Source organism: Ciconia boyciana, chromosome 27, assembly GCF_034638445.1.
Source record: "Ciconia boyciana chromosome 27, ASM3463844v1, whole genome shotgun sequence".
In the NCBI taxonomy this organism is placed as follows: domain Eukaryota; kingdom Metazoa; phylum Chordata; class Aves; order Ciconiiformes; family Ciconiidae; genus Ciconia; species Ciconia boyciana.
The window spans coordinates 2194954-2222635 of NC_132960.1; the positions used below are offsets into that span (position 1 = coordinate 2194954).

At 66.2% G+C, this 27682-nt stretch overlaps 2 protein-coding genes across 2 annotated transcripts in view; one reads left to right on the top strand and one right to left on the bottom strand.

Annotated features, from left to right (window-relative positions):
• SP1 (Sp1 transcription factor) overlaps positions 1-7137 on the bottom strand; it is a 19119-nt gene extending 11982 nt beyond the window's left edge. The window contains exons 1-3 of the mRNA XM_072847458.1: positions 6998-7137; positions 5675-5769; positions 3498-4995 (exon numbers count right to left, since the gene is read on the bottom strand). Of these exons, the coding sequence (XP_072703559.1) occupies positions 3498-4995; positions 5675-5769; positions 6998-7004 (1600 nt within the window). The 5' untranslated portion in view covers positions 7005-7137. The remainder of the gene's footprint in view (positions 1-3497; positions 4996-5674; positions 5770-6997) is intronic.
• Positions 7138-21521: 14384 nt separating this feature from the next.
• On the top strand, positions 21522-26347 carry SP7 (Sp7 transcription factor). Its single transcript, XM_072847507.1, has 2 exons — positions 21522-21748; positions 24842-26347. The coding sequence occupies exon 2, from the start codon at positions 24927-24929 to the stop codon at positions 25920-25922; it is 996 nt and encodes a 331-aa protein (XP_072703608.1). The 5' UTR covers positions 21522-21748; positions 24842-24926; the 3' UTR covers positions 25923-26347.
• Positions 26348-27682: the final 1335 nt, after the last annotated feature.

Sequence of the window (27682 nt, forward strand, 5' to 3'; positions counted from 1 at the left end):
CATACCTCAGCCAGGCAGGGCACTCTGTCTCCAAGGCACGGAGCACTAAACAGCAGGACTCTGCCAGGGACAGGTACGTGGGGCAGAGCCACTTCGCTGGCAAAACTATACGGAGCTAAAAAAAGTCCCTCTCATCCTCCCTAAAGCTCGGTCAAAAAGGGAAGAGAAACCCCGGCATCGCAAACTTCTCAAAATCGCCCCCACCCTGCTTGCCGCAAAGCCTCCGCACGAAGGGGCCTCTTGCAGGACATCCCTTCCCCGAGCAGGCCAGCACTGGCGTGACATTCGGGTGACGCTGCTCTCTGGGGCGAGGACCCCACCAAGGTGTCCGACTGTAGCAACACTCACCTTTGCACTGCTACACCCTCAGAAGAGCCCCCAAAACCTCTTTCCTTCATCCCGGAGGCACTCCTGCTGCCCACTTGTGCGGGGAGCAGTGGCACCCAAACCCACGCGCGGGTTTTTGAGGCAATGCCAGCCGCAGAAATCCCCTCCCTGGCTCTGTGGCTGCCTTCCCCTCGCAGCAGAGCCGGCTGCAAGGCCTGTTTGCCCACATACCAGCCCATTACGGTCACAGACCTTCTCATGTCTCTGCCACCGGGGCTAATTCACAGCCCATCTAACGTAGAGGGGGAGGAGGCAGCCTGCAAACCACCTAATTAATACAAACACAGGCCGAGTTACATTTGCACAGAGCGCAGGCTCTGCCTCACGTCCAGGAGCAAAAATCTGATTTTTAAAGACCTTTTCAGGTGTCATTTTCTCCAGGGGGATCCTTCCCCTCCCCACTTTGCAGAAAGGAAACTGAAAAGCAGAAATCTCATCAGCGACTCGCCCCCAAGCCCTCACGAGGGGCTGAAAGCCACAGCCCAGAGGAGTCCCCCTGCCCACGGACTGGAGCGGGGTTCAGGAGATGAGATATGTGCTTCCCGCAGCCCAGCAGCAGCCAAGCCAGGACACCGGAGCGGCTGTCAGCCCCAAAGGAAGCCGAGCTGAGCTCTTCGCAGCAGCTCAGCTACAGCAGATTTGCAGGGAAGTGGTAGGAAATGCAGCGGCTGCGAGCCCAGGAGGCAGCTGGGGTGCAAGCTCAGCTACCGAAACCCCTCGCCATGCACTCCCTTCTCCGAACCACACCGTAACACGTGGCAAAACCCAAGGGGCCGGGAAGACCAGCTGCCTGTCTCCCCTCCCAAGCAAACCTGGGGTTTATTTTCCATTCACCTCCCTCGGAAGCAGAGGAGCTTTTTCTGCTACAAAAAACCCTCCCAACTCTTAGCCTCGAGCAGAAAGCAAGCGCAGAAAGTTCCGGCACACGTGGTGTGCGCTCGCAGAGCCGCCGGCAGCCGAAGGGGAGGCTCCTCATGGGAAACGTTCAGCGATTTGGACAACAGGCAGAGTCGCTAACAAACCGCTCCCTTAAATTGCCATCAGAGAGCTCGGACCGGGAGGGATCCACATTCACAGCCCCCCCAACGTGGCAAAGGATGGCTCAGCTCTGTGCCCGTGGTGGGGATGGAGGCAATGCACCCAGTGCAAGGTCGGGGGGGAGGGATCAGCACCCGCCGGAGAAGGGTTGTTTGCAGGTGGCAGGGGGACAAACGGACCCATCTCCACGCCTGACGGACCCAGCTAGAGAAAAACTCCTCCAGCCTGGAGTTAAAGCACGCAAATTGTGCGAATGGATCAGCGCCAGGAAGCTTTCTGTCCCAGCCCCAGCCTCTGCGATCTCATCCTAGGAGCCTGACTCACGGTCCCAACGAGCGGGGGTCTCGGTGGGTCCCCGCAAGCCTTTTGAAACCTGAACCCTGCTTTGGTTTTTCAAACGTAACAACATCAAAGCATCGCCTGAACGTCACATCCTCCGAGCTAAGGAAGAGCGAGGCCCTCGGCCGTGGTTCTCGGTGCAGCCGCCAGCGTCGGACGGTGAATTTGTCACTGTGGATCAAGAGCTAAACATGCTGCTGAGCTAAAAAAAAAGGAGGAGGAGGAGGAGGCGGCGGCTCCCCAGTGTGAGCGCGTTGGATGGGTGGTCTCTGGAGCGTTCCTCCCTGCCCCACCTCCGAGGGCAGAGCCAGGCACAAATACAGGAACTAAGAGTCGCCCATGCGTTTCTCCAGCGCCTTCAAAACAAGCACGCCTCGACGCCAGCGGCCCCGCCAGGCTGCAGGGCGAGGGGATCCCGCCGAACCCAGGTGGGCGAAGACAAAAGGGACCCTCCACCACCTGCGCTTCCATGTATAAAAGGGGTGACGCGCCTTCAGCTCCCCTCTGGGCAGCAAAAACGAGCGTGCTCTAGCACAAGCGGGTCTCTCCGCTTGGGGAAATCCAAGGATCAGGCTAATCCCGACTGCGGCGTGGTCTGTAATAAACCCGCGAACGCCTGCAAGCCAAGCTGCTGTAGCAACAGCCCAAAATACTGCTGCAAAACAACTCCAGGAGAGCAGCCGCCGCCTCCTCTCGCGAGAAGGAAGCATGAGTCGGATTGAGCAACATTTTTTGCTGCCTCTCAGCTGTGACTAAATCTAGCAACTGCCTTTTTAGCTGGAGCCAGAACAAAAAAAAAAAAAAAAAAAAAAAAAAGAAAAACACTGGAAAAGCAAGCAGAGTTCCTTTTCAGCACCGATTTCTTCCACGGTCCCCTCGTACGGCCAGGCACAGCATTTCCAAGGGGAAGTCGAGCGGCCTCAAGCTCACACCCCGTGTCCACACCCCCTCCCCGGGCTGGTGGGAGCTTTTGGGAGACGACGGGGGAACTGAGCAGGGAGCTCTGCGTCAGCCGTGAACGCGGGCCCGTCCCGGGCAGTATGAGATCACAGCGTCCCACACCAGCACCCAACTTCAGGCTAAATATACACTTAAAGAGCCCATTCTTCCGCCCCTGCAAGGAAATTCCCCAGGGCTTTTTGTTTGTTTGCTTTCTAGGGGGAGGCCAGGGGGATTTAAGTTATTCCTGAGTTTCATAAAGCTGTGACTCCTTCTGCGGGCTCCCGCAGCTGAGGAGCCGAGCTGGACTCGGCTCCACTCCCCAACCCCGACCCGAGACCCCCCGGGCGGCCGTCGGGGCAGGACAGCGGCCTCGCACAAAACCACGCTTCACCCTTAGCGCCGCACGCAGCGTCCCCCTTCTCCCCCGCCTCTCCTCCCCGCACATCTCCCTCCTTCCCCATTCACAGGCATCTCCTGTTTCTTTTCATGCAATCAACCACCCAAGAGAGTTAATTAGATCAGAAATTCCCCAAAATGAGTTTCAGTGTCTTATGGCAATCAGCAGATACTTAATACTTCCTTCCCAGGGCCAGCATAAGCGCCAGCCCGCTTGCCAACTCGGTTTGGCACTGATCACCCCCAGCTCCAGCCCTGGCAGGGCTGTGCCAGCGCCCTGAACCCTGCAGAGTCCAGACAGCGCACGGAGCCGGCTGCGTGCAGCCAGGCACCATCGTTTCGCCTTCAATTTCCTCTGCCTGGGTACAGAAAGGAACCGAGACAAAACAACTTACCGGCAGTGTTTGCTATGGCCAGCGGCAGCCCTTGCAGCTGATGCACCTGGATCCCAGACGCTCCCAAGGCACTGAGGTTAATAGTCTGGAGGCCTGGCATGGAGGAGAGCTGGGCAGCGTTGACCGTGACAGTGCCGCTGGGGAGGGAGGCGATGGGGGTGAGCGTGGTGCTGGTGCTGCCCGTCTGCCCCAGCGACACTCCCTGCATGGGGGCCAAGGTGATTGTCTGGGCCTGGGGGTTTTGAACCTGAAGGTTTTGGAGCTGGATGGTCTGCCAGCTCACCTGCCCGTTGGGACCCACCGTGGGCGTTCGGATGATGATGGGCCCGGAGTTGGGGACAGCTTGGAGCTGCAGGTTCTGCAAGGCGTCTTGGGAGATGGCTTGAGTGGCAAAGGTCTGGCCAGAGAGCGGGGTGGTCTGGAGGGCTTGGATTGTCTGCCCTCCTTGGACTAGCTGAGGTTGGATCAGGATCTGCTGCTGCTGCTGCTGCGATTGCTGACTTTGATCCCCCTCTTTCTGCTGCCCCGGCTGCAAACCCACCCCAGAAACTTGGCTCTGCAGAGAGTCCGAGCTCTGGACGCTGCTGACCCTCTGGGGTGTCTGTGCCTGGACGTTGGTTCCCACCGTCGCGCTGGTGGAAAAATTCATGATGCCCATGTTACTGGTGGTGGTGGTAGTGGAGTAGCTGTTGGCGTTGGTAAAAAAGGCGCCAGAACTAGCGTGAGACGTGGCTGTGTTGGTGGAACTGATGGCAGCACCCGAGGTGGCCGGCTGGGAGCTGCTGTCCGGAGAGCCGGAGCTGCTCAACGTGACTGTCTGAGAGGTGGGAGCCAGGCTGGCGGCCACGCTGTTGACGGGCAGCAAGGTGATGTTGCCGTTCAGAGCCACGGGGACGTTGGCCACGTACTGGGTTTGCCCTGAGAGGGTGTTGTTGGCTAAGCCCACGCCCTGGATGGGGACAGCCTGCTGCAGCAGGTTTGGCATGGCGATGAGGTTACTCGTCCCCGCTCGGCTCGTTATGATCTGCTGGTTTGTGCCGGGGATGATCTGGAGCTGCCCAGAGGCATCCTGCTGCACGTTGACTTGGGCAGGGGTGGTGGCAAACTGGAGCTGTTGCCCATCGATGGTTTGGAATTGGGGAATGACCTGGTACTGGATATTTGGGATAACTCCCGGCAGGCCCGTGAGCACCTGCTGGTTCTGCAGGTTGGAAGCGGTCGTGACCACGTACTGCCCCGCGCTCACGGGCCGGCTTTTGGAGGCATCTCCACCGTTGCTGCCATTGCTGCCCTGTTCCTTGGAGGCCGTCGGCGTGCTGGAGCCGGCGGAAATGATCTGCCAGCCGTTGGCAGACTGGGCGATCTGAGCGGCAGCGGCTGTCAGGTCCAGCTCGCCACTCCCGCCTTGCTGGCCCTGGGAGCTGTTGGAGTTCTCGTTGGGAGACTCGATCCTGCTGCAGGTAGCTGCCAGCAGAGCCAGCGGGGAAGGCTGCGATTCCTGGGAAGGAGAGGAGGAGTTAAGGAAGCGGGAGGCGGCCCGATGGGCAGGCCGAAAATAAAAGAAGGGGAAAAAATAAAAGAGAAAGCAGGGAGGAGCATACTTGGAAAAGATAAACACTCCTTCCTGAGAAAACCCACCCACAGCCGGAAAAATACAACTGCCAGACACAGGGCTGTCAGGCCAGGACAGACTGAACCCACAGGGAAAAACCCTCTGGGAGGGAGGAAAGGGGAGGGAGCCTGCATGTAAAAGGCAAGGAGAGACGTCTCCTCCACCCCAAAGCGAGCGAATCTCCCCGCAGGAGAACAACGCCGGGGAAGTACAGTCGTTCCTGGGCACCCCGACCTGGAGAAGGGCCAGTCGGGGCTGTGGTGTTTACTGGGAGCAGGGCAACTGTCATGTTTTTGAGGGCACCGTGCAGAGCTGGGGGAGGAGGGGAAGCCACGGGCGCTGCGGGTCGGTGCTCCGGTGGGGCGTTTGGCAGCATGACAATCCCCCGGCGCGCACTCGCCCTTCTCTTCCTCTCCCTGGGGAGAGGAGCCGGCGTAACGCTCGGCTGGGCCAAACAAACACCTCGGCCCGGCCCTGGACTTTGCCACGGGGACGGAGAGTTCCCTAGGACGAGCGGAGCCAGGAGGCCGCCAGCTTGGGGCTGTTCCTCCCTCCCCACACTCACCTGGCCCTCCCCACCGCCTGCGCTGCTGTTACTGCTGGCATCTCCTTCGCCCTTCTCGGGCTTCACTGTCGCCATCTCCTCGGGACTCTCTTGGTCTGCGCGGGCGGGAAACGACAGCGGGAATTAAAGACATTTCTGGGAAGGAGAGGGGGACGAGGAGTGCGAGGACACACGGGGAGTCACGGGCAGGGAAGGCAGGAGGGCTGGGCAGGGAGGGGGGAAGGCACGCTGGCGGCACTCTGGGGGGACCCTGTGCTGCTCGGGCGCTGGCGCGAAGGGGCTGGGAACCGGAGGGAGCTGCCAAAGGGGAGCTGGCAGCGGGACAGGCGGAGGAGGACCCGGCCCTGCTCCAGGTCCCAGCTCCTCCCCACCCGCTCGGGACACTCCCTGGCCCCCGTCGAGGTCCTCCCCGGGCCTCCCCTTTCCCTTCCCCGCTGGCCTGGGAGCACACCTCCTGCCCCGGCCCTCCGTGGATCCACCCCGCAGGCCCTCTGCCTGCCCTGCCCACGGGATTCCCCACCGTGGATCCAGCCCACGGGGCTCTCCAGGAATCCCCTGGCCGGGACTCCCCCATCCGTGCTCCCTGTGACCCCACTGCACGGGGGTCCCTCCTCCCCCCAACCCCTCCTCTCCCACCGCTCAGAAGCCTCCTCCTCCTCTGGCAACCCCCCCCCGCCAGAACCTGGGGCTTGTGCCCCCCTCCAGCACCGCTCACCAGGTTCCCCTCCAGCCCCCGGCATCGCTTCCGTGGATTCCCTCGCCCCCCAAAACACCCCCAGCAGCTCACACCTTCCCCACGGCCCCCGCCCCCCAGTCCCCCTCCCCGTGTCCCCCCGCACACATCCGCCCCGCAGGGCGCCTTCCTCGGGAGGGCGGGGGGGGAGAGCAACCCCCTCCCCGGTACCTGCTCTCACAGCCACCCCGCTCAGGCCTACACCCTCCCCGCAAAAATCCTCCTCTCCGCGCCCGATCCCCGGGATCCTACCCCCACCCCCACCCCTCCGGTGCTCCCCCGCCGATTACCGGAGCCTCCCCATCACACACCACCCCCCCGCCGCCGCCGCCCCCTCCTCCGCTCCCAGCCGGGCCCGGCCCGTCCGCCGGGCCCCTCCCCCGAGGCCTTCCCCCTCCCCCGGGTCCCTCCCCCGGCAGGTCCCCCCGGCGCGGCGCGGCGAGGCGAGGCCCGGCCCGGCGGGGCCCGGCCCGGCGTGGGGCGGGGCCGCCTCTGGCCCCTCCGAGCGGGCGGGCGCCGTCGTCTGCGTGTGCCTGGGCGGCCGCGCGCCCCTCGCCCCCCCCCCGCCGGCGCGGCGGGCCCGTCCTTACCGCTCATGGTGGCCGGGGGGGGCGAGCCCGAGCGGCGGCGGGGCGGGGGGGAGGAGGGGCGGGCGCGCCCGGCTCGCTGACGAGGCGGCCTAACCCCGCCGGTGACCGCCAAGGGGCTGCCGAGGGAGGGAGCCGCGCGCCGCGGCCCCGGCCCCGCGGCCCGCCCCTGCTGCCGCGTCCGCCAATGGGGCGCCGCCGCGGGCGGACGAGTGACGGGCGGGCCGGCCAGTGGGGAGCGAGGGCGGGCCGGCGGAGGGGGGAGGGAGGCGGGGGGCGCACCGCCCCCGCCGCCCCGCCCCGTGGGGGAGGGGGAGCGCCGCGGGCGGCGGCCAATGGGGGAGCGGGAGGGGGGGGCCGGCGGCCGCGGGGGCCAATCGGCGCCCGCGCGGGCTCACAGGGAGACCCCGTATGGGAGCGGCCGCGGCGGCGTGGGCCGCGGCGTGATGGGCGCGCGCCGCCGCCAATGGGTGACGGAGGCGGGCCGGAGGAGTGACTGACAGCGGGGACCGCCAACCGGCCGCGCGGCCCGCGCCGCGGGGGAAGGCGGGCTCGCACACTGACGGGAGCGCTGCCCAATCCTCGCTCGGAGGCGTCGGCCGCGGCGGGGCGCCGCGCCAATGAGAACGGCGGTCCGTCTCAAACTGGCCAATGGGCGCCGCGAGGAGGCGGGGAGAGCGGCCGGGCTGCGCCCTTGGAGGGACGGCTTGGCGGCGCCGGGAATGTGGCGGAAAAGGCGCCATTTTGGTGCTGGCTCCGCCCCGGCGGCGGCGGCCGCTTTGCCCGGAGCCGGGCACCCCCAAGCCCGGGCGGCGTCCCCGGAGCGGCCACGCCGGCTCGGTAACCCGGCCTGTGTCGCGACAGCGCCATTCTTCACCTCCCCCGGTCACCTTTTCCTGTCACGAGCCACCTCAGCCCTGTCGCGACAGCCGCCATCCCGGTGCGACATGCCCTCACAGGTGTTCGGCGGGGCCTCGTCGCTGTGTAAACATCCCCAGGGCCTTGTCACCACAGCGGGCCCTCGAGTCCCTGTCACTACGTGCCCCGCGTCCTGTCACAGCACCCAGCCCTGTCATGACAGGGACTGTCACCGCTGGGACGCCTGGGCCTCTTCCCCTCCGCTGGTGCGAGCTCCTGGGGTCAACCCTGCTCTGGGCATGGGAGGGGGTGTTATTTGGGGGATTTCACAGCAAAAAGCCCCAGGTTTACAAAAAACGAGGTTTTTGAAGGCAAACGAGGCGCGAGGGCCCTGGGGGACATGGCCGCACGGCCACCCCGGCAGCGGGAGACGGGCACGGCCGGTGACAAACCGGGGGCGGGGGGGGGAACACGACAAGAGATGACGTATAATGTCTTTTTTTTTTGCTTTCCAGGATCAAAGCCATCCGCCCCACACGGCGCCGTCCCCCCCCAGAGCTGCCTTTCCACCCGCTGCCCGTCCCCACCGGCCACCGCCCTTTGATGTCCCCCGGTGACGGGGGGCCCACGGCGCGGGGAGCCCCCCAACCATGGCCCTGCTGTTGATTTTGGAGGTGCTGCCAAGGCCAGCGAGCCCCTTGCCCGGCTCCCCGCCGGCCGCCCGGATGCCGTCTTTGCCGTGACCTTTTTATTTTCCACTTTTTTTGGCCTAATTCCCTTCATCCCGCAGCTGGAAAATTGCTGTCACTCACCGCGACCTCACCCCGCTTCCAGCGGAACTGTTTTATTTCGGCTTCTCGCTGCGGCACCGGTCCCACCGGCTGGCTGCGAACCCCCGGCGTCATTAAAACACCGCCGGACAAAGAGCGGAGACCCACCCGGGGAGGCGAAATAAAACCAAACCATCCCGCAGCTGGCATTTTTTGGGGACAACCCCTCATCCTGGCTCCGGCACTGCCCGGACCCTGTCCCCCAAAACCCTGGTAGCGGGGAGGGGACGCTGTCCGCTGTCGGCTTGCCGTCGAGCGCAGCGGTGGCTTTGTCCCCCGCCATGCCGGCGGGGAGGCGGCCGCTGCTTCACCCCAGACCCCGCTGTGGCCTTGAAGTCGCCTCTGCCGCAGCCGTCGGGGGCCAAGGGGGGGTCCCTGTCCCTGTGCCCCCCGCGCTCGGCGAACACAAGCGCTTCCTTTCATCCCGGCCCGTGTCCTGCCAGCTGCGGCGTCAGTGGCCACGGATGGGACCAATCCCCTGCCGTGCCTCAGTTTCCCCTCCTGACCTGCAGCAGCAGCACTTGGGGACACACGGGGACACAGAGCATCTGTCCACCCAGTCCCGTGCCTCAGTTTCTCCTCCTGACCTACAGTGGTGGCACTTGGGGACACAGAGCATGTGTCCACCAAGCCCCGTGCCTCAGTTTCCCCTCCTGACCCACAGCGGTGGCACCTGGGGACACGCGAGGACACAGAGCGTGTGTCCACCCAGCCCCGTGCCTCAGTTTCCCCTCTTGGCTTGCCGACAGTGCCGTGCCACCGGGGAAGGGGACAAACTTGGGGTTTCTTGGTTAGTTTGTCCCCGTCGCGGCGTCCCCGGGGCTGGTGACGCCGGTGGGGCCGTGCTTCGCAGCCCCTGCCCCAAAAGGGCCGGGCCCGGCAGCGGGGAGGGCACGAGGTGGGTGGGGGGACATGGGGACTGTCCCCATCCTGTCACCGGAGCTGGGTCCCCGCCAGCTCGTCACGCCGCCCCGGCACGGGGCGAAGGCCGCATCTGCCTGTGCTTCTCAGGGGCAAAGGCTGCTTCTTCCTCCTCCTCCTCCTGCTCCTCCTCCTCCTCCTCCTGCCCCCCCTCCCCCAGCAATCCCCCCCCCCCTCCGTCCTGCTCTGCTCGGGGGGGGGGGGGACAGTGGGGACAAGCCCCCGTCCCACCCTGTCCCGGGCCCGGGGGACAGGGCTGGGGGCCACGGGGGGGCTGGGGAGGGTCTGTGGGGGCTGCCCAGAGCCACCACAGGGCCCCCACCCCATTAGACCCCCACCCCCTCATTAGGGCCCCCCTTATTAGACCCCTCACCCCCCCCCCCAGCACCCCATTACTCCCATCAGGATCTTCATCCCATTAACCCCCTCCGGGAGCCCCCACCCCATGGGGACCCCCATTAACCCCCACCCCATTACCCCCCATTGGGACCCCCTCCAGTAGCCCCCCATTAACCCCCACCCTATTAGCACCCCATTGCCCCCCCAATACCCCCTATTGGGACACCCCTCCCAGTAACCCCCCAATTGGACCCCCCATCACCCCCCACCCTGTTACCCCCATCAGGACCCCTCCCCAGTAGCCCCCCCCCTCCCCAGTAGCACCCCATTGCCTTCTGTTAGCCCCCCACCCCTTAGCACCCCAGTCTCTCCCAGTCCCCACCCAGTCTCCCCAGTGCCCCCAGTCCCTCCCAGTCCCCCCGCAGCCCCCCAGTCCCTCCCAGTCCCCCCAGTCTCCCCAGTCCCCCCAGTCTCCCCACAGCACCTCCCCAGTCCCTCCCAGTCCCCCTAGTCTCTCCCAGTCCCTCCTAGTCCCCCCAGTCTCTCCCAGTCCCTCCCAGTCCCTCCCAGTCTCCCCAGTCCCCCCAGTCCCCCGTCTCCCCAGTCCCTCCCAGTCCCCCTAGTCTCTCCCAGTCCCTCCTAGTCCCCCCAGTCTCTCCCAGTCCCTCCCAGTCTCCCCAGTCCCCCCCAGTCCCCCCATCTCCCCAGTCCCTCCCAGTCCCCCAGTCCCCCCAGTCTCTCCCAGTCCCTCCCAGTCTCTCCCAGTCTCTCCCAGTCCCTCCCAGTCCCCCCCAGTCTCCACAGTCCCCCCAGTCTCTCACAGTACCCCCAGTCTCCCCAGTCCCCCCCAGTCTCTCCCAGTCCCTCACAGTCCCCCCTAGTCTCCCCAGTCTCTCCCAGTCCCTCCCAGTCTCCACAGTCCCCTCCCAGTCTCTCCCAGTCCCCCCAGTCTCCATAGTCCCCTCCAGTCTCTCCCAGTCCCACCCAGTCTCCACAGTCCCCCCAGTCTCTCCCAGTCCCTCCCAGTCCCCCTAGTCTCTCCCAGTCCCTCCTAGTCCCCCCAGTCTCTCCCAGTCCCTCCCAGTCCCCCCAGTCTCTCCCAGTCCCCCCCAGTCCCTCCCAGTCCCCCTAGTCTCTCCCAGTCCCTCCTAGTCCCCCCAGTCTCTCCCAGTCCCTCCCAGTCTCCACAGTCCCCCACAGTCCCCCCCAGTCCCCCAGTCCCTCCCAGTCCCCACCCAGTCTCCCCAGTCCCCCCAGTCCCCCCGCAGCCCCCCAGTCCCTCCCAGTCCCCTCCCAGTCCCCCCAGTCTCCCCAGTCCCCCCCAGTCTCCCCGCAGCGCCTCCCCAGTCCCTCCCAGTCCCCCTAGTCTCTCCCAGTCCCTCCTAGTCCCCCCCCAGTCTCTCCCAGTCCCTCCCAGTCCCACCCAGTCTCCACAGTCCCCCCAGTCCCCCCAGTCTCTCCCAGTCTCCCCCAGTCTCTCCCAGTCCCCCCAGTCCCTCCCAGTCTCCACAGTCCCCCCCGTCTCTCCCAGTCCCTCCCAGTCCCCCCCCAGTCTCTCCCAGTCCCCCCCAGTCTCTCCCAGTCTCCCCCAGTCCCCCCAGTCTCTCCCAGTCCCTCCCAGTCTCCACAGTCCCCCCTGTCTCTCCCAGTCCCTCCCAGTCCCCCCAGTCTCTCCCAGTCCCCCCAGTCTCTCCCAGTCCCCCCAGTCTCCCCAGTCCCCCCAGTCTCCCCACAGCACCTCCCCAGTCCCTCCCAGTCCCCCCTAGTCTCTCCCAGTCCCTCCTAGTCCCCCCAGTCTCTCCCAGTCCCTCCCAGTCCCTCCCAGTCTCCCCAGTCCCCCCCAGTCCCCCTGTCTCCCCAGTCCCTCCCAGTCCCCCTAGTCTCTCCCAGTCCCTCCTAGTCCCCCCAGTCTCTCCCAGTCCCTCCCAGTCCCTCCCAGTCTCCCCAGTCCCCCCCCAGTCCCCCCATCTCCCCAGTCCCTCCCAGTCCCCCCCAGTCCCCCCCCAGTCTCTCCCAGTCCCTCCCAGTCTCTCCCAGTCCCTCCCAGTCCCTCCCAGTCCCCCCCAGTCTCCACAGTCCCCCCAGTCTCTCACAGTACCCCCAGTCTCCCCAGTCCCCCCAGTCTCTCCCAGTCCCTCACAGTCCCCCCTAGTCTCCCCAGTCTCTCCCAGTCCCTCCCAGTCTCCACAGTCCCCTCCCAGTCTCTCCCAGTCCCCCCAGTCTCCATAGTCCCCTCCAGTCTCTCCCAGTCTCACCCAGTCTCCACAGTCCCCCCAGTCTCTCCCAGTCCCTCCCAGTCCCCCAGTCTCTCCCAGTCCCTCCCAGTCCCCCTAGTCTCTCCCAGTCCCTCCTAGTCCCCCCAGTCTCTCCCAGTCCCTCCCAGTCCCCCAGTCTCTCCCAGTCCCCCCAGTCCCTCCCAGTCCCCCTAGTCTCTCCCAGTCCCTCCTAGTCCCCCCCAGTCTCTCCCAGTCCCTCCCAGTCTCCACAGTCCCCCACAGTCCCCCCAGTCCCCCCAGTCCCTCCCAGTCCCCACCCAGTCTCCCCAGTCCCCCCAGTCCCCCCGCAGCCCCCCAGTCCCTCCCAGTCCCCTCCCAGTCCCCCCCAGTCTCCCCAGTCCCCCCCAGTCTCCCCGCAGCGCCTCCCCAGTCCCTCCCAGTCCCCCCTAGTCTCTCCCAGTCCCTCCTAGTCCCCCCCAGTCTCTCCCAGTCCCTCCCAGTCCCACCCAGTCTCCACAGTCCCCCCCAGTCCCCCCAGTCTCTCCCAGTCTCCCCCAGTCTCTCCCAGTCCCCCCAGTCCCTCCCAGTCTCCACAGTCCCCCCGTCTCTCCCAGTCCCTCCCAGTCCCCCCAGTCTCTCCCAGTCTCCCCAGTCCCCCAGTCTCTCCCAGTCCCTCCCAGTCTCCACAGTCCCCCCGTCTCTCCCAGTCCCTCCCAGTCCCCCCAGTCTCTCCCAGTCCCCCAGTCTCTCCCAGTCCCCCCAGTCTCCCCAGTCCCCCCAGTCCCCCCAGTCTCTCCCAGTCCCCCGGTCCCCCCCAGTCCCAGCCCCCCCTGGTGGCCGAGACGGGTCGGTGCCGCCGCCGGCGCGGGTCTCTGCTGCCCCCTGGCGGGGGCGCCTGGCCCGGCTGTCCCCAACAGGGTCCCCAACAGGGTCCCCAACAGGGTCCCCAGCCCTGTCCTGTCCCCAACAGTGTCCTGTCCTGTCTCCAACCCCCTCCCCCCCCTGTCCCCCCCAGGATCCCTGGCTTTGGCCCTGTCCTCACCTCAACCCTGTCCTGTCCCCAACCCTGTCCCTGCCCTGTTCCCAACAGGGTCCCCAACCCTGGCCCTGTCCTGTCCCCAACAGGGTCCCCAACCCTGGCCCTGTCCTGTCCCCAACAGTGTCCTGTCCTGTCCCCAACCCTGACCCTGCCCTGTCCCCAAGAAGGTCCCCAGCTCTGGCCCTGTCCTCACCTCAACCCTGTCCTGTCCCCAACCCCGTCCCTGCCCTGTCCCCAACAGGGTCCCCAGCTCTGGCCCTGTCCTCACCCCAGCCCTGTCCTGTCCCCAACAATGTCCCCAACCCTGTCCTGACCCCAACCCTCTCCTGTCCTGTCCTTGTCCCCATCCCCATCCCTGTCATTTCCCAACGGTGTCCTGTCCCTGTTCCCAACACTGTCCCCATCCCCAACCCTGCCCTGTTCCTGTCCCTCCCCTGTCCCCAACCTTGTTAATGCCCTTTCTTTGTCCTGTGCCCGCTCCTGTCCCCAACACTGCCCCTGTCCTGTCCCCAACCATATCCATGTCACTGTCCTGTCCCAGTTCCTCTCCCCATCCCCAGTTCTGTCCTGAACCTTGTCACTGTCCCCGTCCTGTCCCCATCTCTGTCCTGTCCCTGTTCCCAAACGTCTCCCTTTCCCCAACCCTGTCCTGTCCCTGTCCCTGTCCCAGCTCTGTTGCTGTCCCCATCCCTGTCCCTGTCCCATTCACAACCCCGTCCCTAAGCCAGTCCCTGTCCCCATGCTTGTCCCTGTCCCCATCCCCACTCTTGTCCCTGTCTCCATCCTCACCCTCGTCCACGTCCCCATCCCTCTTCCCTGTCCCTGTCCCTTCCCTGTCCCCATCTCACACCATCTGTTAGTGCTGGGGACACAGGACGGGGGACTGAGGAGCCCTTGGCTCTGGACCAGTATGGGGGCAAACTGGGAGGGGGAACGGGAGCACTGGGACCAGTCTAGGGGGGAGCAGGGGCACTGGGATGAGGAAAGGGGGCACTGGGACCAGTCTGGAAGTGAATGGGGACACTGGGCTAAGGAATGGGGGCACTGGGGTAGGTAATGGGGGTGCTGGGACCAGTCTGGGAGGGAATGGGGACACTGGGATGAGAAATGGGGGCACTGGGGTGGGTAATGGGGACTCTGGGACCAGTCTGGGAGGGAATGGGGGGGCACTGGGATGAGAAATGGGGGTGCTGAGACCAGTCTGGGCAGCGAGCAGAGGCACTGGGGTGGGTGATGCAGGTACTGGGACCAGTCTGGGAGGGAAGGGGGACACTGGGGTGGGTCACGGGGCCACTGGCGTGGGTAGGGGGGGCAGTGGGAGCAGCCTGGGGTGCCCAGCCCCCCGGGCCCCCCCCGGGAGCGCCCCCCCGGGCCCCCCCGCGGGTCGTGGCCGCGGAGGAATCAGGGCGACGCCGGGCGACTCCCAGCAATTTTGGGTTGGGAACCGCAGAAATGCAGCGTGGCGCGAGCCAGGCCCGGCCCGACCGCGGGGACAGGGACCGCGACAGGGCCAGGGCATGGCCCGGGGGGGCCAGGGCACCGTGGGGGGGTCCCCTGCCAGCCTGGGGGGGTCACAGGGCTTGGGGGCACCTGGGGACCCAAGGGACCATGGTCCCTGGCAGCTTTGGGGGACCTAGGGCATCATGGGGGCTCACGGCCGGAGGGGGTCCCTGGCAGCCTGGGGGTCCCAGGACCCCTGTGGGGGTCTCTGGCAGCTTGGGGGGTTTCAGGACACCATGGGGGGTCTTGGCAGCCTTTGGGGGAGTCACAGGGCCTGAGGGGGACCTGGGGACCCAAGGCACCACGGTCCCTGGAAGCTTTGGGGGACCTAGGGCATCGTGGGGGGCCTCACGGCTGGAGGGGGTCCCTGGCAGCCTGGGGGAGTCCCAGGACACCATGGGGGGGTTTCTGGCAGCCTGGGGGTCACAGGGCCTGAGGGGCACCTGGGGGACCCAAGGCACCACGGTCCCTGGCAGCTTTGGGGGGACCTAGGGCATCGTGGGGGGCCTCATGGCCCGAGAGGGGTCCCTGGCAGCTCGGGGGGTCCCAGGAAACCTTGGGAGGTTCCTGGCAGCCTGGGGGGGTCACAGGGCTTGGGGGGCACCTGGGGGACCCAAGGCACCATGGTCCCTGGCAGCTTTGGTGGCACCTAGGGCATCGTGGGGGGCCTCATGGCCAGAGAGGGGTCCCTGGCAGCTTGGGGGAGGTCCCAGGACACCATGGGGGATCCTGGCAGCCTGGGGGGGGGCACAGAGCTTGGGGGTACCTGAGGACGGATCCAGCTTGCCATGGGGGGGCCTTGGCAGCCTAGGGGGGGACCCAGGGCACCATGGCAGCTTGGCGGGGGGGGGCACAGGATCTGGGGAGGGTCTCTTGGCAACCTGGGCGGGTCCCAGGACCCCTGGGGGTCCTTTGGCAGCCGGAGGGGGGGCCAGGCCCCCCAATGCCACCCCTGCGGCTCCCGCTGCCACCGCTTTGATGCGGCTTCTGCACCGCAGCGCAATGAGAGACACATGGCGGGGGGGAAGAACGGGGTGGGGGAGGGATGAGGGGACAGCTGGGGGACAGACGGACGGGGTGCAGACCAGGGGGGCTTCTCCATGGTACCTGGGGTCCATACCTGTCACCCCGGGGTCCGTCCTGCCGTCCTGGGGTCTGTCTGGCCATTCTGGGGGTCTGTCCGTGCCCCCCCCAGGGTCTGTCCCTGTCCCCCCCCAGGGTCCATCCCCGTGTCCCCGTGGGCCAGGCCTGTCCCCCGTGGCCACCACAGTTATTTCTAGCCCGGCCGGGGGATAATTAGAGGGTGGCAAGGAAGCGCCGGGGCGTGGGCACGGCTCGGCCTCGGGGCAACCTCTGCCCCCGGCTTCCCCGGGGCCTGGGGACCCCCAGCCCCCCCCCCCGGGCTCCCCAGCTGCCTCCGGGTCCTCCCGGTCCCTCCAGGTCCCTCCTGGTCCCCTTGTCCCTTTGGGTCCCTCCGTGTCCCCATGGGTCCTCTCACATCCCCAATGTCCCCTTGGGTCCTTCCATATCCCTCAGGTGCCCCCAGTCCCTGTGGGTCCCCCACGTCCCCATGTCCCCCCCGCAATTTCCCCCATGTCCCTCTGGGTCCTCCATGTCCCCATGGGCCCCCCCAATCTCTCCCATGATGCTGTGGGTCCCCCCCAATCTCCTCCATGTCCCCCTGGGTCCCCCATGACCCCACGCATCTCTCCAGGTCCCCTATGTTCCCCTGGGACCCTCCAGGTCCCCTCATGTCCCCTGTGTACTCATGGACACCCCCCACATCCCCCTCATTCCCCTCCTGTCCCCCCATAACCTATGGGTCCCCCCAGAACCTATAGATCCCTCCAAACCCTATGGGTCCCCCCCAGACCCTCATCCCCCCCCACCACCACCATGGGGGCTAAACTTGGGGGCTGGCACAATGCCGGGGGGTCCGTCGCACCGGGTGGGAAGCTGAGCCAGCGGGGTGCCGGGGGGGTGCTCAACCCCGCTATGAGCCCTCGGAGACTCCCCGCCATCCCCCACCTCCCCCCCCCCCCCCGTCCCCACGGCCGGCTGGGGCCCGCGGGTGCTGGCACGCCATGGCCGGCGCACCCACACGCGCTGGGGCCGCCGCTATTTTGGGGCCTCCGACCGCAAGAGAAACATCCGGGGGCCGGAGTGTGGCGGGGGGGACGAGGGACGGAGGGGACGTGGTGGCCGCTGCCGCCAAGTGAGGCGGGGGCGCGTGGGGCCACCCCCGGTGTCCCCTGGCTGGCGGCCTGCTGTGGGGCATAGGGACACTGGGTGGTGGGACACTGTCTTATGGGGGGGTTGGGGACATCATGCCAGGGGGGGCTTGGGGACATGGTGCCATGGGGACACCAGGCTGGGGGTCTTGGGGACACCGGGTGGGGGGGCACCACACCATTGGGGACACCAGGCTGGGGGCTTGGGGACAGCATGCTTCGGGGGAGGGGGCTTGGGGACACTGTGCTGTGGAGGGGGGGTACCACATTCCCAGCGCTCCCAGTGCCCCATTCCCAGCGCTCCCCATTCTCAGTACCCCCAGTCCCTACTCCCAGTGCTCCCAGTCCCCATTCCCAGTGCCCCATCCCAGGTCCCCATTCCCAGTGCCCCCAGTCCCCACTCCTAGTCCTCCCAGTCCCCATTCCCAGTGTCCCCAGTGCCCCATTCCCACTGCTCCCCATTCTCAGTACTCCCAGTCCCCATTTCCAGTGCTCCCAGTCCCCATTCCCAGTGCCCCATCCCAGGTTCCCACTCCCAGTGCCCCCAGTCCCCACTCCTAGTGCTCCCAGTCCCCATTCCCAGTGTCCCCAGTGCCCCATTCCCACTGCTCCCCATTCTCAGTACCCCCAGTCCCTACTCCCAGTGCTCCCAGTCCCCATTCCCAGTGCCCCATCCCAGGTCCCCACTCCCAGTGCCCCCAGTCCCCACTCCTAGTCCTCCCAGTCCCCATTCCCCGTGTCCCCAGTGCCCCATTCCCACTGCTCCCCATTCTCAGTACCCCCAGTCCCTACTCCCAGTGCTCCCAGTCCCCATTCCCAGTGCCCCATCCCAGGTCCCCACGTCCCCATTCCCCGTGTCCCCAGTGCCCCATTGCCACTGCTCCCCATTCTCAGTACCCCCAGTCCCTATTCCCAGTGCTCCCAGTCCCCATTCCCAGTGCCCCATCCCCAGTGCTGACTCCCAGTGCTCCCCGCCCCATCCCCAGTCCTCCCAGTCCCCACTCCCAGTCCCAGTGCCCCCAGTGTCCCCCCCCCCCCACACATGGAAGCGATTCGTGGGCTGATTTTCCCTCCCCTTTGAAGGGCCGCGGTGCCCCCAGCCCAGCTGCTGGCACTTACCGCAGGACGCCTGGGTCCCCGCGCTCCGCACAGGGGGGGCCGCGGTTACAGCTCGGGGGGGTCCCCCGGCCCCTGGGGACAGGCACCAGGATGGGGACGGGGACATCTCAGGCCCTGCCTGGGGAGTGCAACCTCTGCCCTGCTGAGACCACCCCCTACTCATGCCATGGGGGCTAAGAACCCCCAAACTCGCGTCATGGGGGCTGAGACCCCCCCGTCTTCATGCCATGAGGGCTGAGATGCCCCAAACTCATGTCAGGGGGGCTGAGACCCCCCCCATATTCATGCCATGGGGGCTGAGAACCCCCAAACTCGTGTCATGGGGGCTGAGACCCCCCCATATTCATGCCATGAGGGCTGAGACGCCCCAAACTCATGTCAGGGTGGCTGAGACCTCCCCATCTTCATGCCATGAGGGCTGAGACCCCCCCAAACTCGTGTCATGGGGGCTGAGACCCCCGCCCCATATTCATGCTATGGGGGCTGAGACGCCCCAAACTCATGTCAGGGTGGCTGAGACTCCCCCATCTTCATGCCATGGGGGCTAAGACCCCCCAAACTCATGTCAGGGGGGCTGAGAGCTCCCCATATTCATGCCATGGGGGCTGAGACCCCTCAAACTCGTGTCATGGGGGCTGAGCCCCCTCAAGCTCATGTTGGGTCCTGAGCCGGGCTGACAGATGGGGGTAAATGAGTCGGGGGGGGAAGGAGGGAGGGAGGAGGGAAGGGGGAAGGGAAGGAGGGAGAGAGGGAGGGAGGCAGGGATGGAGGGAGGGATGCAGGGATGGAGGAGTGGATGGAGGGAGGGAAGGAGAGATGGAGGCAGGGATGGAGGGAGGGAGGGATGGACGGAGGGCTGGAGGGAGGGCTGGAGGGCGGACAGCCGACGGAGGGAAGCAGAGCCAGAGGACGAGCCATGGGGCAGGAGCCCCCCCCATTTCCCCCCGCCCCCGCGAGCGAACCCAGGCGTCCGGCCGGGGTATAAATACCCGGGTAATTGCGGGGGCCCCGAGCGCGGCCGTGGGGCCCGTGGGCGGCCGGGCCCGGCGCCGCCCTGTAATCAGCCCCCGCCGCCGCCAGCCCTCGCATCCCCCCCCCGGCTCCCCCCGGCGGGCGCCCGCCGAGCTTTGAAGGGTCCCGAGGGACACGGGGGGGTCCCTGCCACCCCCAAGCCGGGGGGGAGACCCAAACCCCCCTTTGCACCCCCACCTAGGGGACCCAGGAGTTTGGATGGCTCCCAACCCCCCCTTTGCACCCCCACCTAGGGGACCCAGGAGTTTGGGTGGCTCCCAACCCCCTTTGCACCCCCACCTAGGGGACCCAGGCGTTTGGGTGGCTCCCAACACGCCCCCCAAATGAACCAAATTGCGGTCGACGCCGGTGGGAGCCAAACCCCTGTGACCCCCCCCCCCAAAAAACCCCATGGGGTCCCCCCACCCCGCCGGCTGAGGAAGAGGAGGGATGGAGCGGCCGTCCCAGTTTGCTCCCAGTTTGTGGGCAGTGGAAGCCCCGGCGAGAAGGGGGGGGACCCGGGGGGGGGACGGTGGTTGCGGCCTTCGGCGGGCGGCCGTGGCGCCGGCGGCTCCGGAGCGGAAAGCCCTGACTCAGGGCTGGGAAAGGGCCCCGCTGGCTCCCAAACGGCCTTGTCGGGGGGAAAAAAAAAAATAGGAAAGGGGGAAAATAAAAAAAGAAAAGGGGAAAATAGGAAGAAAAGGGGGGGGGAGAAAAAAAAGATGAAAAGGAGAGAAGAAAGAAAAGGGGGGGAAAAAAAGAGTGGTTGGAATAACCCCCCCTTAGTAGGGAAACTGAGGCATGGGGGGATCCCCAGCCCCATCTCCAGGGCCACTTGTGTCCTGGTCCCCAACCCTGCTCCCCCGTGAGTGTCTCTTGTCCCCGTCCCCGGCTCTGCCCCCCAGCCCATTCCCTCCCTGCTCCCCCCCCATCCCTGTCCCCACCCCCGGCCCCCATCCCCGTCCCTGACCTCCATCCCCATCCCTCGGTCCCTCTATCCCCGTCCCTGGTCCCCCTGTCCCTGTCCCTGCTCCATCCCACCCCGTCCCCATCCTTGGCACCCCCAACCCCATTCCTGGTCCTCTTCTGTCCCCGTCCCTGGTCCCCTGGCCCCATTCCCAGTACCTCCAGCTCCATTCCTGGTCCCCTCTCATCCCCATCCCTGCTCCCTCCACATCCCCTCCCCATCCCTGGTCCCCCTGTCCCCACCCCTGCTCCCGTCCCCATCCCTGGTCCCCCTTGTCCCCATCCCGGGCCCAATTCTGTCCCCATCTCTGCTCCATCCCCATCCCTGGTACCTCCAACTCCATCCCGGGTCCTGTCTTGTCCCCATCCCTGCTCCGTCCCTATCCTGTCCCTGTCCCCATCCCAGACCCTCATCCCTGCTCCATCCCCACTGGCACCCTTTTGGGGTGGTTTCCCCCCATCTCACCCCCGCAGACCCTGGGCGCAGGGGGGACAGGGTGGCAGGCCCTCGGGTGCCCCAGTCCCCCCTCCCCCTTTGTCCCTTTCTTCCCTTTCCCCTTCCCGTCCCTCTCTTCCCCCTTTTGCATTTTTCCTCCCCTCCCTTCCAGCACTTTTCCCGTTCACCCCTCCTTCCCCTTGCCCTCCCCATCCCCATCCCTTTTCCCATCCCATCCCCTTCCCTTTCCCCTTCCCTCCCTCTTCCCCATCCCCTTCCCCCCGCCCGGCCCTTTCTTCCCCCTCTCCTTCCTCTGCCCTTCCCGTTTCCTCCCCAGCCTCTTCCCTTTCCCTTTCCCTTCCTGCCGGTGCAGCCCCCTGCACTTCCCTCCCTCTCCCCACTCCTCTCCCTTCCCCTTCTCTCCCCCTCCTCCTGCCCCCCTGCCCGGTCCCTGTCCCCCAGCCCCCGGCCTCCCTCCTCCAGCCTTCAGCCTCCCTGTCTTCCTCCCTTCCCAACTTTTCTCTTTTCTTTTTCTCTTTTCTTTTTCTCTTTTCTTTTTCTCTTTTCTTTTTCTCTTTTCTTTTCTTTTCTTTTCTTTTCTTTTCTTTTCTTTTCTTTTCTATTTTCTTTTCTTTTCTTTTCTCTTTTCTTTTCTTTTTTCTTTTCTCTTTTCTTTCTTTTATTTATTCTTTTCTGCTTTTATTTTATTTTATTTTATTTTATTTTATTTTATTTTATTTATTTTCTCTTTTCTTGCCTTTTTCTTTTCTCTTGTCTTTTCTTTTTCTTTTGCTATGTCTTTTTTCTTTTTATTTTCTCATTTCTTTTGTCTTTTATCTTCCTTTCCCCTCTCCTTTCTTTTCTTCTTTTCTCTCTTCTTTCTCTCCCTAATTCCTTTCCCCCTTTCAATTCCTTGTTCTTTCTGCTCAGACTCTTTTCCTCCTTTTCCCCTTTTCCTTCCTCTTTTCCTGTCCTTTCCTTTTCCCTTTCCCATTTCCTTTCCTTTTCCCTTTCCCCTTCCCCCTGCCCTGCCCTCCCTTCCCCCGACCCCCCCGGCCCCCCCGGCGAGGGGCGGTTCGGGGCAGGGCTCCCGGCCCCGGTCCCGGCCCGGCCCAGCCCCGCCGCAGCGGCACAGCGGGGCGGGCGGCCGCCGCGGAGCTCCCTCCCTCCCGCACCGAGCCCCGGGACACCGGCACCCCGATACCGGGACATCGGCACCCCGACAGCGGCATCCCCGCCGCCGGTACCCACCCCCGGCATCCCCGGACCCGCGGAGCCCCGGAGCGCGGTGAGGAGCTCGGGGAGGGACCCGGGACAGCCCCGACCCCCGGGAGCTCTGAGGGAGGGGGGGACCCCCGGGGACGGGGACCCTTCGGGATGGAGGACACCCCCCCCCGGGACATGGACCCCCGGGGTACGGGACCCGCTGCAGGATGCGGGAGACCCCCGGGGTACGGGACCCTCCAGGACAGGGAACCTCCGGGATGGGGGAGCCCCCCCCGGGACAAGGACCCCCGAGACGCGGGACCCTGCGGGATGGGGGAGCTCCTCCAGGATGGGGGAGCCCCCCGGGGTAGGGACCCCCTCGGGACGGGGGACCCCCTCGGGATACAGGAAAGGGGGCAGGACAGGGACCCTCTGGGGAGACTGAACCCCCCCCCCCGGGACAGGGACCCCCGGGGTACGGGACCGCCTCCAACATGGGGGAGTCCCCGGGGTACGGGACCCCCAGGGTTGGGGGATGCCCCTGGGATCGGTACCCTCTGGGACAGGACACCCCCCGCCGGGAAAGGAGACCCCCTCGACTTAGGAAGGGTCACCCGGGATATGGGACCCCCCCCCCCCTCCCGCCGTGGGACTCGGCCTGGAGAGGACCCAGGCGTCCGGGCGTGGGGCTCGGTGGCTCCGGGGATATTTTCAGCGCCGGGACTTTGTGGCTGTTCCTAGGCGAGCTGTCCCCCCCCAGCCCCACCCTGTCACCGCTGCCACCGCTGCACCCACCACCAGGACGCAGCCCAGGGACCGCTGGGGTCCTGCGGCACCGGAGCACCCCAGGGTGCTGAGCCCTGGGTGCTGGCAGCGGGCAGATGGGGCTGCGGTGCCCCAGGACCTGCCATTGGGGACACGTCGGTCCCCAAGGCCATTCCACCCCAGACCTGGGGATGGGGACACATCTGTCCCCAGGGCCATTGCACCCCAGACCTGGGGATGCGGACATATCCGTCCCCAGCACCATGGCACCCCCAGACCAGCTGATGGGAACACGCCTGTCCCCAGGAGTCCGGCACCCCTCGGGGACACATCCATCCCCAAGGCCATGGTGATGGGGCCACGTCCGTCCCTGGCACAGGGCCACCCCGGGACAGGCAGGTCCCTGGGAGGACACCGGGCTGGCACCAGAGGCCACCGCAGTCCCTGGGAGCCGTGGGGACCGGGAGCCGGGGACCCGGCCTCCCCCATCCCTGCGCGGGGCCCGATCCTCCAGCCCCGCTGTCCCTGTGCCTGCAGGGGACACCCTGGTGTCCCCCACTCCAGCAGGACCTGTACCCCGCCATCCCCAGGGAGGGGACAGGGACATGGGGACGGTGCCAAGTGCCACCTCCGCCCCAAACTGTCCCCTCGTTGGCGACGGTTTCACCGTGCGAGCAGGGGGAGCCAGGGCCCTGGGTGATGGGGCGTCCCGGACGCCCGGGTTCATGGGACGGGGAGCCGGGGCCGAGCAAGGACAGGGGCTGGGGGTGGCAGGGTGGCCTGGGGACTCGTGGGCACGGTGGCGGGGGAAACTGAGGCAGGGGCTGAGGAGGCACCCGCTGGGGTCGGGACTGAGGGCAGTGGCGCATCAGGAATGGGGACCGGGGATGGGGACCAGGGATGGGGCTTGGGGACCTGGGATTGGGGACAAGAGACCAGGGTTGGGGTCTGGGGACAGGGGACCAGGGATAAGGGACTTGGGGTATCAAGGACTGGGGTTTGGGGACCAGGGACTGGAGATCAAGGTCTGGGGACTGGGGACAAGGGGACAGGAACTGTGGACCTGAGACTGGGGACCAGGAACAGGGCACTGGGGATCAGGGACAAGGGACTGGGAATTGGGGACCCAGGACCCCCAGAGCAGGGGCTGGACCTGTCCCACCCCGGGGGGCTGCTCCAGAGTGGGGGGACCACGGGAGGGGTCGGGGTCCCCGACACAGCAGAGGCCACACAGAGCCACGACACCACCGGTTCTCCCCCCCCCACCGCCCAGCCCTGCAGCAGCCACTCGTGCACTGAGCTCGTGCCGTTCTCAGCCCACAGCTCCCGGCTCCCTGCCCTGCTCCTAATTTCCCGGCGCAAGCGGAGCTGATTTATGGGAGGTTTACACTATTTTAAGCGTGCCTCCGTTAGACGCTCGCCCTGGTTTTAATTACCTCGGCTCTCGCGGCAGGGCAGCGTTCCCGGGGCACAGGCCTGGCCCTTGTTATCCTTGGAAAACCGGGAGCGCGCTGTGACCGCGGCCGGGGCCGGCTTAAAAATAGGCGCAATAACCACGGCGAAAGGCGGGGACCCCCCCCCCCCAAAAAAAAAAAAAAGCTGGAAAAGCCACAAAGTGGGTGAAGGGGAGGGATAAGTTTAAAAAAATTAAAATAAAGGGAAAAACTCGGGGTGATGGGGGGGGCAGCTCATGACGCCCGGTCTCAGCCTGCGGCAGCTGAAAGCCATGAAGGGCATAAAAGCAGAGGAAGTCACCCGGGGAGGGGGGCGGCCACAGCGTAATTCGATTAAAAGGCCATAAAAGCAGAAGGAGCCGAGATTGGGAGCGGGGGGAGGCCGGGGGGTGGCGGGGAGGGGGCCCCCCGCTGCCGGCACAACCCTGCTATCAGCCCTCAGAGAAGCCCCTGCGAGGCTGCCTCTGCTGCGTGGGTGGAGACGGGGCCTTCTCAGCCCGCGGGGGGAAACTGAGGCACAGAGGAGCGGGGAGCGCCAGGGAGTGGTGGGGTGGGGAGGGAGGTGATGGGTGTCACCATGGGGCTGGGTGTAGCCGGAGTGTGGGTGCCGGCTGGGGCTGGGTGCCCTGTGATGCTGGGCACCCCATGGGGCTAAGTGCCCCACTGCACCGGGTGCCCTGGGTGCTCCGTGGTGCTTAGCTCCCCAAAACTGGGTGCCCCACTGCACTGGGTGCCCCGTGGTCCTTGATACCCCAATACCGCATGCACCACGGTGCTGGGTGCCCCATTGCACCGGTTACCCCATTGCACCGGGTGCCCCATTGCACCGGGTGCCCCATTGCGCTGGGCACCTTACAGGACTGGGTGCCCCCAGCACTGGTTACCCCATTGCACTGGGTACCCCCCTTTATCTCCTTCCCCCCAGCACCCTAACACCCATCTCCCTCTTCCCGCAGGCCACCGGGCGCCATGGCCCCGTGCCCCCGCTGACGCCGTCCCCCTCACCTCGGGGTGCTCCCACCCGTCTCTCCCATCGCCGCCATGGGTGACTCCTACACCGCCGCCTTCCCCAGCGCCCCGGGGCTGCTCTCGCCCTCGGCCAGCCCCCAGGCATCACCCGGCCCCTACGGCCCCGACTACGGCCCCTTCGGCCACCCCTTCCCGGCACCCACCGGCGCCCAGGAGGTGCTGGGTGCCCCCGTGGTGGTGACGGCCAAGGGGCACCCACCGGGCGACTGCCTGCCGGGCGTCTACCCCTCGCTGGAGATGCCGCATCCCTACGGCTCCTGGTACAAGGGCGGCATCGGCGGGGGGCTGCCGGGGGGCTCGGGGCCGGCAGCACCCTCCTGGTGGGACGTGCACCCTAACGGGGGCTGGCTGGGGGGACCAGCGGGCGCCGAGGGGCTGCAGGGCTCGCTGCAGGGCCAGCCCACCCTCAGCCCCCCGCTTCCCACTTACGGCTCCGATTTCGGGGCTCTCAACCCCCCGCCCTACACCGGTAACCCCGCCGCACCCCCTACCCCTAAAACCAACCCGGGCGAAACCCCTAAGGGACCACGAGGCGGTTCGTTAGGGGGTCGTCCGGCCTGCGATTGTCCCAATTGCCAAGAGCTGGAGCGTTTGGGGGGTCCGGGAGGATCCCGACGAAAGCCGGTTCATAGCTGCCACATTCCGGGTTGCGGGAAGGTCTACGGCAAAGCCTCCCACCTGAAAGCCCACCTGCGCTGGCACACGGGCGAACGTCCCTTCGTCTGCAACTGGCTTTTCTGCGGCAAACGTTTCACCCGTTCCGACGAGCTGGAACGCCACGTCCGTACCCACACGCGGGAGAAAAAATTCACGTGTCTCCTTTGCAGCAAGCGTTTTACCCGCAGCGATCATCTCAGCAAGCATCAGAAGACCCACGCTGAAGCCGGCCCCCCCAAACCACCCCCCACCGGGACCGGGGAGCAGCCCCCCGCTTCTCCTCGGCAGCCTCCGGCTTCTCCCGGGAAAGATGCCGGTAGCCCCGAGGCCAGCAGTTTGTTGGAGATTTGAGCCTTCGTCCTCCATCCTCGTCCTCCTCTACGCCGCTGGGGATATTTATTATGGGGTGCTGCCCCCCCCCCCCCCCAAACCCCGCATCCCCGCCCGGGGCTGGCGGCAGCTCCTCGTTAGCAATTATAATTTATGTCTTAAATTATGGGGGGGCTCTCCGAGCGCTCTGGGGCTCACTGGGGGGGTCGAGGTGAGACCCCCTTCTTTCTCCCCCCCCCCATCTTCTTGCCCCCAAAACCTCGCCGGCCGCCTCACGCCCCCGCACAGAGCTCAGGGACAGGGTTCGCCCCTTCTCCTCCGCCTCCGGCCTCGTTAGCACGCCCGGTTCGTTAGGCGCTAATGTAACGTACCCCCCCTTTTTTAGCTGGCTGCCCCCCCCAAAGCAATAAAGGGATTGCTAAGGCGTGAAAGCGGAGCCGTGCCCCCTTCTCCTGCACCAGCAGGGCTGAGGCCGGGCGGCTTCATCACAGGGATGGGCTCTGCCTTCCTCCCGCGCTCCTCCTCTGCTGCGGCTCTCAGTGCTCAAAGGGAAACTGAGGCACAGAGGGGACGTGGCCCCGCTCGGGGTCACCATGTCCCCCCTCCCCGGGGGGTGGTGGGAGCTGAGTGGGGTTGGGGTCAATCCGGCTCTGTCCCCTTGTCCCCCATCCTGGGTCCCCACGCCTCCGTAGCCCCACACCACTGGCTCCTTGTGGTCTCATATCCCTGTGGTCCCCTGTCCCTGTGTCCCCCTGTCCCCAGGACCCTGTTGCCCTATGTCCCTGTGTCCCCATAGCCCCAGGACCCCGGGTCCCTGTGCTCCCCTGTCCCCGTTTCCTGTGTCTCCCCACTCCCAGGGCCCCGTGGTCCCATATCCCGGTAGCCCTTTGTCCCCAGAACCCCATAGCCCCGTGCCCCTGTGTCACCTGGTGTCCCCATGTCCCTACACCCCTATGGCCCCATGTCCCCAGGACCCTGTGGTCCCATATCCCTCTGCTCCTGTGTCCCCATAGCCCCATGTCTCTGTGTCCCCATGTCCCCATAGCCCCACGCCCCCTGCTCCCATATCCCTGTGTCCCCATGTCCCCATACCCCTCTGTCCCTGTGTCCCCATGTCCCCAGGCTCGGGGACCACCCCAGGTCGCTTTTGGGGACCTGACAGGACTTTTCCATCGGCACGTGGCAGCAGTGATCCCTCCAGCCTCGCCCTGCACACGCGTGTGCCCCAGCCCTGCACACCCACCCCGGCCAGCCACACGCGTGTCCCCCGACGCCACGTGTCCCAGGGACACCCATGCACGGGAACACACAAGCACACGTGTGCACAGGAACACGCGTGTGCCGGGCCCCTGCCCGGCTCAGCCAAGCCTTGACTCATGCCTCAGTTTCCCCACGGCAGCATCGCGGCCAGGGGCCATGTGGCAGCGCATGGGCACATGGCGAGGCCACGTGTTACCGAGGACACCCCAATTTTGGGTGCTGCGGGCTGGCGGGGACCCCACACCCCCTCCCCCCAAGCACCCCCCCCCAGCTGCCCTGGGCTCCCGCCAGCCCTTTGATGCGCCCAGCCCCGGTTTGGGGCTTTTCTGGGGTTTTCCTGAAAAAAAAAAAAAACAAACCGAAAAGCCACGGAAAAAGGCAAAGGGAGGTGGAAACGGGCTCCTGCGCCAGCACGAAGTGGGGGGGGGCGGCTGCCGGCACCCACCGCCCCACGGGGTACAGGGACAGGGATGGCAGCGGGTCCCCGTGCCAGCGTGGCGGAGCCCCCAGTGCCACCCCTG

Coding starts and splice junctions, on each gene's coding strand:
- SP7 (XM_072847507.1), top strand. CDS start 24,927: ATGGGTGACTCCTACACCGCCGCCTTCCCCAGCGCCCCGGGGCTGCTC.